The 9,504-nt window shown below is 60.8% G+C and overlaps 1 protein-coding gene across 1 annotated transcript; it reads right to left on the reverse strand.

Moving 5' to 3' along the window:
- Positions 1–130: 130 nt before the first annotated feature.
- Positions 131–5,592, reverse strand: SYNC (syncoilin, intermediate filament protein). Its single transcript, XM_062014558.1, has 4 exons — positions 5,547–5,592; positions 2,837–4,241; positions 1,917–2,041; positions 131–916 (listed from the first exon to the last, which is right to left on the reverse strand). Exons 1-4 carry the CDS (start codon positions 5,588–5,590, stop codon positions 853–855), a joined length of 1,638 nt encoding a protein of 545 aa, XP_061870542.1. The 5' UTR covers positions 5,591–5,592; the 3' UTR covers positions 131–852.
- Between the last annotated feature and the right edge of the window lie 3,912 nt (positions 5,593–9,504).

A 9,504-nucleotide genomic window follows, 5' to 3' on the forward strand; every position in this document is an offset into this window, starting at 1 on the left:
GTAAAGTGTGCCTCCTCAGAAACAGAGGGATGGGGTGGCCTTGACCCATCATGTCCTCTGACACCAAGTGCTGGTGTTCCTTATGTCTGTAACACGTGGAGGCTTCTGCCCCTCTTACTTCTGCTGCTTGCTTTGTGAAATGGGTACATTGAAGACTTGATGTCCCCAGGCAGTCAAGAAGATGCCTCTCACCTGAAGTGTGCTGCTGCCTGGGCCTGGGGGCTGCCTTTAGCTCTTGACACAGAATGATGCTGTGGTTCTGCAGCAGGGATAGAAGTGCCTTGGACTGACACCCAAGCTTTGCTGTTCTCCACACAGCTTTGAGAATTAAGAGGATTCTTAGACTCTGGCCTTTATTTTCAGTGTGAGACTTGGATAAAGTGGAAACCTGTTCTCCACAAACTAGTTTCTGTGGCACACGGTGCAGCATCGAAACATGGGGGTAGGAAAGGACCTTAAAGCAAGTCACAATACAGCAGAGACCCTTGAAATACAAAAGAGAATCCTCTTAAAAGGATAAAGCTTCTCTTGCCTGTAAACTTTGAAAAATCCCCCCCCTACCACCAGCTTGCAGAGTGAATCCTTTCAGTGCAGGCTTACACAGCCCACCTGCGGCACGAGACACGTTTCCAAACACAGCAAAGCACACGGCTGTTCTCTTTCACCTCTGCCCACAGTTCAGTGCAAGTTTGTTCTCTGCTCCTCTGGGGAAAAGCAGTTTGGGGTCCACAGCAGCGCCTGCAGGGGTGCAGAGGAGCAGGGATGGTCTGGTGTTCCCCACTCTGGGTGTGATGAGCAGGAAGAGATGTCCCTTGCAGACTGTCCTTCGCTGCCATGAGCAGTCCCTCCTCCCTAACAGTCCTCCTCTGCTTTCTCTTCTGCTTTGCAGAGGTGGCCGTAGATTTCTAAGCAGCCCCTGTGTGGGTAGAAAGTGAATTCAGCCTCCTGTACCCTGGCTGCAGGGAATGGGGGTGAGGGGCAGATGCTAGTTCTGAGAAGCGTTTTCTTTTCAGAACATGGAATTAAAACCATTGGGAAGCACTTGAACTGGCTCAGTGCAGGGACTCGTGAGTGCGGCCCCAGCCCAGCCCTGAGCACACAAATGGCTTTAACAGCAGGGAATGCAGTTCCTGGTGTGAGCAGCTGGGAGCTGTGCTCAGTGCTGAGCTCCTGGGCCACATGTCACATGGAACGAGGTGTCCTGGCTCTGGGGGAGCCTTGCACTGCTCTGCAGAGTGCCAGCAGTGGAGACTCTGCTGCTATACCCAGGCTGCTGCTTGCTCTGGGATTTAGAGCTGGGATTTAAGACCCTGAGCAGCAAAACCACAGAGCTGTGACCAGGTCTGAGGCAGAGATGCAGTGATTGATGCTCGTTAATACATCCTGGGAGAGCTGATGACAGGGAATATCCTCTCCTGCTGCACTTGGACAAGGAGGTTTGAGTGGAGGAGGGGAAAAGGATACTGAGATAAGAGTGTGTTCAGCTGAGATTGGAGGAAGGCACAACACAAAGTCTGGTGAGTGAATAGTCCACAGACTTCAAGATATTTCCTGGAGCTTTAAAAGCTCCCTGTGTAACAAAGGAGACCAGAGTGAAACCAACACCAGAGGCTGCTGAGCAGGAGCTGGCTCTCTCTCAGTGGAGAGCATCCACAACAACATTTCCCAAACCTAAATCTCAGCTCCTTTCCACACCCTCCTAAGGAAAGTGGCCCTGCAGGTGCCTGTGTCTGCTTGGGAAGAAACCTGCACAGGGATTTCTGCCACATCCCTATTTGCTGGATGGCAAAAGCTTTGGAGTTCCTGCCCTGCTGCCCCCCAGACCCCACTGTGCTCATGGCTGTGTGGCCACCAGCCTCCTCACCATCCTCCTCCTCCCAGCCCCTCCACAGCACAGGGATGAGACACAAACCCACTTGTAGATGGAGAGCTCCCGGTGCAGGCTGGTCCTCAGCTCCTCCAGTTCCTGGTTCTTGCGCTGCTGGAGCTGGACCCCGTTCTTCAGCTCCTTCAGCCTGTCTTCCAGCTCCTCAACCTGCTCCTGCGAGTAAGGAAGACAAGAGTGGATTAGCTGGGGGAGGAAGGCTCAGCTGCTGCCCACACTCCTGGGAGGAATGTGCCTGGTGCTGGTGTTGGTCTGGACCAGCAATGGATGGACAGCAGGTTCCAGAAGCTGCTCAGAGCCAGGCAGGGAGGAGACGGCGATTACGAGCCGAGGACAGGGAGTGTTGAAACGGGGAGATTAATGGTGGAGCCTCTGCCAAATGTGCTCTTGGAGATAGGGGATGGCTTTGTCCCTCAGGACCGGGTGCCAGGCAGGGGGGGCAACCTGCGCAGCCAGAAATAACCCTCTGGGAGGCAGCCTGGCCCTTGGGCTGTGGGCACAGGAGAGGAGACCTTTCCTGGCAGTGGGAAGGGCAGGATCTGCCCCAGCAGGGTTGGCCTTTGGAAAAAAACTCTGTTACTTAAAAGTGACTTTGGTGAAGGGCCAGGGTGGGGGATATTCCACCTCCTCACCCCCCTCATCCACCCCACTCCTCCCCTTGCCCCTGGGACAAGCACTCACATTTCACTGGCTGCAGAGAATCAGAATTACTGTGCTTAAAGCCCTTGGAGCTGCTGCAGCCCCAGCCCTGCCCTCACCCAGCCCAGCACTGACCCACAGCCCTCAGCACCTCAGCTCCACGGCTTTGGGATCCCTCCAGGGCTGGGCACTGCCCCAGCTCCCTGGGCAGCCTGGCACAGGGCTGACACCCCTCTCAGTGAAGCACTTTCCCCTGCTCTCTGACTGCCCCTCTCTCTAGAGGTGTGAGAGGTGCCCAGCTGGGACACGTACCCGGTACTGCCCGACCTCTTCGTCCCTCTTCTGCTTGACGAGGACGATCTGCTCCTCCAGGCTGCGGTTCTGCAGCCGCAGCCGACTGACCTCGCCCTGCAAGGGCCTCAGGGCCTCCTTCATGCCCTGGATCTCCCCCTGCATCTCCTGCAGCGCCTTGGCCCCCGCCTCGCGCCTCTCCAGCAGCCGCAGCAGCTGCGGCTCGTAGTGCTCCTCCAGCCCCCGCCGGCTCTGCGCCACGAAGCTTTCGAACTCCACGGAGAGGCGGCGGCTCTCCTGCAGGTACAGGTTGTCCTGCCGGCACGGGGGAGCCTCCAGGCGCTGCCTCAAAACCTCCTTCTCCTTCTCGCAGGTCTCCTTCAGGCGGGACAGTTCTCCGGAGAGCTGCCCAGCCTGGCTCTCCAGCTCGCCGCGGTAAGCCGCGTGCTGGGACAGGTCGTGCCGCCGGCTCTCCAGCTGGTACTGGCAAGCCACGCACTCCTTCGTCACCCTGAACAGCTTCTGCTTGATCTGCCGGATCTCATCCTTCAGGTTGTCCCTCTCCAGCTCCACCGTGGCCAGCAGCCGGCACGCCGCCTGGATCTCCTGGTGGGCATGGCGGATCTCCTGCAGCGCCGGCTCCCGCAGCTGGGCCAGCTCCGCGATCAGCCCGTCCCTCTCCTTCTCCAGCTGCTCCACAGCTTCGATGCACTCTTGGAAGTATTCCCCCAGCTCTTCCAGGCTCAAGCACTGATGCTCCTCTGCACTCTCTGCATCCAGGGGGCTGCCTGCCCCCTCTGCATCCATGTCCAGCAGGATCCCTGCCCCATCTGAGTCAGCTGGAGTCGCTGCCCCCTCTGCGTCCATGTCCAGCAGGATCCCTGACCCATCTGGGTCCACATCAGCTGGGACTCCTGACCCATCTGTGTCCATGTACTGTGGGACCCCTACTCCACCTGAATCCACGTCCAGCGGGATCCCTGCCTCATCCACATCCAGAGGGGTGTCCACTCCACCTGCATCCACGTCCAGCGGGGTCCCTGTCCCACCTGCCTCCACAGCCAGTGGGATTCCTGCCCCACCTGCATTCAGAGGCATCTCTGCTCCATCTGCATCCACGACCAGCGGGATTCCTGCCGTGTCCATGTGCAGCGGGAGCCCAGCCCCAGCCACATCCTTGTCCAGCTGAGTCCTTAGCTTGTTTAGCTCCAAGGAAGCGTCCCCACCATCTGCTTGCAGCTCCTGGCAGGGGTCTGGGCTGTCCTCGTGCAGGGGTGCCACCCCCTCACCCACTGCTGGGGCTGACGGGCTGTGTGAAGGGTCTGGGTGCGGAGCAGCGCCTGCGGATGCTCCCTGCAGGGAGGAGGATGCTCTGGCTTCATCCAGCTGCAGCTCTGGCAGGGGCTCAGGCTGTGCCATCAGGTCCCTGGAAAGGAGAGGAGACATGAACCAGAGCAGTGAGTGTAACAGGACTCAGCCCTTCTCCTCAGGGTACCTGAGCTGAGGATGCTCTCAGCACGGCCCTTCTGCTGTGACCGTCCCCATGTCACCCACAACCTGTGCAGACCGGGCAGGGCCGTGCTCACGCTCTGATGACAGCTTGGACCTGAACTCTCAGCTTCAGCATGGGCTAAAACGAGGGAAGAAAACCCTCTTAAAGTGACTGACTGCCACAGAGAAAAAGCAAAGGGTGCAAACCCAGACCCCAAACCCAGGAGCTGCTTCAGTGCTGACGGGAACTGATCTGCCCCGGCAGCACCGGCGTGGGCACTCCCGGGAGAAGCCGTGGGGACTTTAGCAATGGAACATAACCTCACGGCAAGGGAATGTGCTGCTGAGGCACAGGCGAGCTGCGAGATGGCTGAGCTGGAGGGAAGCAGCGCACACAGCGCCCGAGCGGGCGGCAGCTTCTGCAGCAGGAGCCCGGCGAGCTCGGCTTTGCAGAGTCATCCGATCCCCTCGTTATCCCCAACCCCGCTACCTGCAGCTGCCGCCGCCAAATACGCGCTTCTCACAGTCGCCCGGCTGCTATTTGCGGTAGGACGGAGAGGACAATGCCCTGGGGATGAGCGGGGGCTTCTGCCGCTGCCTGCAGGAGCGGGGGGTCTGGCGGGAGGATGCTCTCACCTCCCGGCCACGCCGCTGAGCTCATGTCTAGTCATCGCCCGAGGAAGGAGCGCAGGCTGGCACCCGCACGCAGCCCTCGGCCGCCGCAACGGCTTTAAGGAAAGAACTGATTTTCACCGATACTTTCTCTCCTAATAAGGTAGTTTTCGGCAGCGATGACACATCGCAGCCTCGGACCCGGCGGCCCGTAGAGGGGGCAGCGCCTGGAAAGGTGGGGAAAGGGCTCCGTGTCGGTTTGCTCTGCTCTCCTCCCGTGCCAGCACTTATTTGTCAAAGTTCTCAGCTGTGCTTCGCGTGGGCAGGGGGGAGGGCAGGCGGCCACCGCACCCCCGCAGCGGCGATCAGGGGCTCGCTGCCGCCCGCCACCCCTCAGCCCACGGCCTCCCAGCACTCCCGGGACCACGCAGCCCCCTGGTCACTCCTGAGGGTCCAGGGATGCTCCCCGGGTGCTGAACCTCAGATCCTCCTCACCCCATCCCTGCGCCTCAGGTTTTGGCACCCCCTCGCCTGCCCCACACCTCGCACCTCTCCAGGGATCCCGCACCCATGGGGGTCCCCCCAGCAGACACCAGCCCCTTCTCTGCTCCCCCGGGTGGGCTCTTACCTTCCTGCCCAGGAGCCCAGCGCCTCCGGCTCTGCGCTGCACATGGGCTCAGCATGGGGCGGGGGGGTTATTAATAAACACGGTTGGAAATCAGACTCCCCGGAGCAGCCGCTTCGCCAAGCCACTGCCTGCGATGCCAGCTGCGGGCGACTGCCTTCCTCCGCCCCGGGGAGGAGGAGGAGGAGGAGGAGGAGGGCGGGGAAGGCCAAGCCGCCTGCATCCCTGGCAGAGGCAGCCGCAGGGGCTGAGTGCAGCCAGGCGCATCCCCGGGGAGCAGCCCCTGCAGCCCCCATCCCGCTCCGGCTCTTCCCACCCGTGATTTATGGGGCAGGTTTGCTTTGTGCAGCCTCAAACCCGCCCCTTCCCGCGGCGCTGGCGGCTCCTTCCCAGGGGCTGGCGAGGGAGTTCCATCCCCCCGAGGTGCCGAGGGCAGGATGTGGGGGGCCAGGATGGGGACAGTGCCCAGGCCGTGTTCCCTGGAGCCTCTGACAAGGGGACCTGCGGCGGCTGCAGGCGCCCGACTCTGCGGCCTCACCCTCTGCATGAAGGGTGCTGGCAGCGTGGTGCTGAGCTCCCTTCTGCATCTAGGAAAGCATATTAATGCAGGAAATCCTCATGACTTGGGAGTCTTTAGGTGCCCCAGGTTGGCCCCGTGAACACCCCAGTAATGGCTGAGCAGCAGCATCTGCTTCCCCTTCCCTGTAACCCCGGCCCTGCCGCCCCTCTGCGCTCTGTTTGGAGTCTCAGAATCGTTTAGGTTGGAAAAGACCTTTGAGACCATCGAGTCCAGACCCTGGTGGGGTTAGGAGAAGGTGATGTGAGCTCTGCAAATCTCCTCAGTGGCAGTGGCCATACTCCTGGGACTCCAGCAATGCCACTGCCCTCACTGCTGTCCCTGCTGCTGTCCCTGCTCTGTCCCCTCTGCTGTCCCTGCTGCTGCCCTCACTGCCCACAGATGTGGTTTCCCAGCTCTGCTCACCCACCACCCCCATGTCTTTGCTGTGGTGCCCATCCCCATCTCCCCACCCCGTGGCACCCCAAACCGCCCTTTCACTGGTTGTATCATTAACACTTATTTACAGAAAACACCTATTTTAGGTTTGTTGCCACGTTGGCACAGGTTCAACAGCCTGGCTGCCCCTGCCCTGGCCTGGCTGCCCCTGTGACAGAGCCCCCTGAGCCTACCTCTGCCCGTGCCCGCTGCTGCCCGCGGCCGCCGCGCCTCAGGAAGTCGGCAGCTTCTGCTCAGGAAGTCGCCAGCTTACGATGCCCCAAAAACCACCCAGCGAGGCGCAGCAGGACTTGCAACATCACCCAGTGCCACGCAGCCCCACGTCACCCAGTGCCACCCAGCCCCACGTCACCCAGTGCCACCCAGCCCCACGTCACCCAGTGCCACGCAGCCCAACGTCACCCAGTGCCACCCAGCCCCACGTCACCCAGTGCCACGCAGCCCCACGTCACCCAGTGCCATCCAGCCCCACGTCACCCAGTGCCACGCAGCCCCACGTCACCCAGTGCCACCCAGCCCCACGTCACCCAGTGCCACACAGCCCCACGTCACCCACGCCAGCACCTTGCCCGTGGCTCCTGGAGACGCAGCTGTAGCAGGAAAAGGGACATTTGGGTGGGTTTTTCTCCTCTTTCTTTGGTTTTAGATCCTGTTGCTTTTTCCAGCACACCCACCTGAGTTTCTTTTTTCCCTCCTCTTCTTTTTTGCCATGAAGTGCCTCGATTTGTGCCGAGGCCTTTGACTCACCAGCACAGGAATGTTGTTCTGCTGTTAATTCGCACAAGTTGTGTGTATAAATATACAACTAAAGCTAAAACTGCCAACGAGAGAAACCTGCAGGTCATGGGTGCTGGGTCCAACAAACCCTTGTAGGGGATGGAAAAAAAACCCCTTTGCTGTGAGGGTGAGGGAGCCCTGGCCCAGGCTGCCCAGGGAGGGTGTGGAGGCTTCTTCTTGGGAGGTCTCCAACCCCGCCTGGACACGTTCCTGTGCCCCCTGAGCCAGGGGAAGCTGCTGGAGCAGGGGCTGGGGCTGGAGCAGCTCTGCAGGGCCTTGCACACCCCACCATTCGGGGACTCTCTGAAGGGGCGGGTGGCAGCGCTGCTGCACGGCCCTGGCCCGGGTTTATGTGACGAGCTGCCAGGGTCAGGGTGGGGATTGAAGAGGCTCAGCTGTTCTGTGCTCCGTAAGAGGATACCCCGGCCCGGCGCGGGGCTGTTTTGTAGCTATAACCAGGCAACGCTGGGCTCGGGTGTCAGCGCCGGCCCCGGCGCACACGCTGCGCCCCGCGGACACGCCGGCGGGTGCGATCCCCAGCGGACTTTGCTCTGGTAAACAGAGCTGCTGCGGAGAGACCGCGGCACAAGGCAGGAGGGTGTGTGAGACACAAAACCTTGCGGCTGTTTGAATCCCCGGAGGCGGCTCCGGCCCCAGGGGCGGCTGAAGGGGCTGGTGGGGAGCAAAGAGCGGTTGTGGGGCTCTTGTGCCTCCCCGCTGGTGACTTGGTGCTGCCAACCTCCTTCCCGGTGGATTTTTCCTTCCTGTCACGCACGGCAGATCTGCCCCGAGGGCTGGGTCAGAACTGGCACTGCAGCCTCACCACCCTGACACCACCGCCTTGGCACCTCCGCTCTGGCACTGCCACGGCAGCTCTGCCTCTGTCCCTGCTCCGTGCCCTCACAGTCTTGAGGCTTGGGGCTATGGCAGTGCCCAACCTGCCCATTGCATTTAGCAGTGGCAGCCCCGGGCAATGCTGCAGCCTCTGCACACAGCTCTTGATGGCTCTGCCCAGGGTACACAGGAGCTGCAATCTGATCTCAGGGGGAAGTGTGATTCATGGCAGGAGCTGGGAGCGCTCCGAGGGATGGATCAGGGCTTGGAGGGCAGCAACACCTTGTGCCTGCTCCTGCCCTGCGTTCATGAGCTGGGCTCTGTGCCCTGGCAGGTGGAGGGACCCTGGGTGAAGCCAAGCCTGTGTGGGGACAGCATTCAGAGTCATTCATCCAGGCCTGCTGAGCTGCATACCACTTGCTCCATGGGAACAGCCTGGCTTGCTTCACCTCCTGCCTCGGTTTCCCCAGATGAGAGCTGGGGATGGCCCCTGGCTGGGGCCCACCACTGGTACTGATGGAGGGGTGCTGTGGAGATGCTGTTGTGGGACATGGCACAGGGTGAGCACCACAATAGAGTCTCATCACCCACAGACTTGTCACACACCCACCACGGAGATGCCAGACCCATCACAAAACTCCCTGTGCACCGACCTGGGCAAAGAGCTCAGGACACATCCTGCAAGAGGGAGGCAAGGCCAGCTGGGACAGAGGAGGAGGAAGAGGAGTGCAGCCTGGGCATAGGCCCAGCTGGGGCAGAGATGAAAAGGGGAACCTGACGGCGCCGTCTGCCCCACAGGGACCTTGGGAGCTCCACAGGAACGGGGCCACAGGCGCCAGCGGCTCCTGCTTATCTGGGTGCTGGGTCCTGCTCTGCCCATGGTGAGGGGGAACAAGGAAATCCCCTCTCCTGCCAGAGCTGCTCCCCAGGGAGATGCCAGCCCAGCCAGGGGAGGGGAGCAGGGGTGAGTGTGGGGTCTGGCTGCAGGGACTGTGTGCTGGAGCCCTTCCAGCACACCCACATCATGCTCCTTCAGCTTTATCTCTGCTCAGCCCAGATACCGAGTTTTAAACAATTGCAGATAGCAGGTTATAAACATCAGCATCAAGGCTGCCTGTCTGAGCAGCTCTCACAGCAGCCCCTGCCTGTGCCACCCCATCCCAGTGCCCCAAACATCTCCTGCAATGCCCCCCATGGTGTGTGCATGTGTCTGTGTGCAGGGCTCAGTGTGCACCAAGAGCCCTGTAACAACCACCCACTGCAAGCCACTGCGGTCTGGGGAGGGGTGAAGCTTTCTGGGGCTCTGCACAAAGGGCTGGTGCTTTAGGGAGCTCC

This window comes from Colius striatus, chromosome 24 (assembly GCF_028858725.1).
Source record: "Colius striatus isolate bColStr4 chromosome 24, bColStr4.1.hap1, whole genome shotgun sequence".
NCBI lineage: Eukaryota > Metazoa > Chordata > Aves > Coliiformes > Coliidae > Colius > Colius striatus.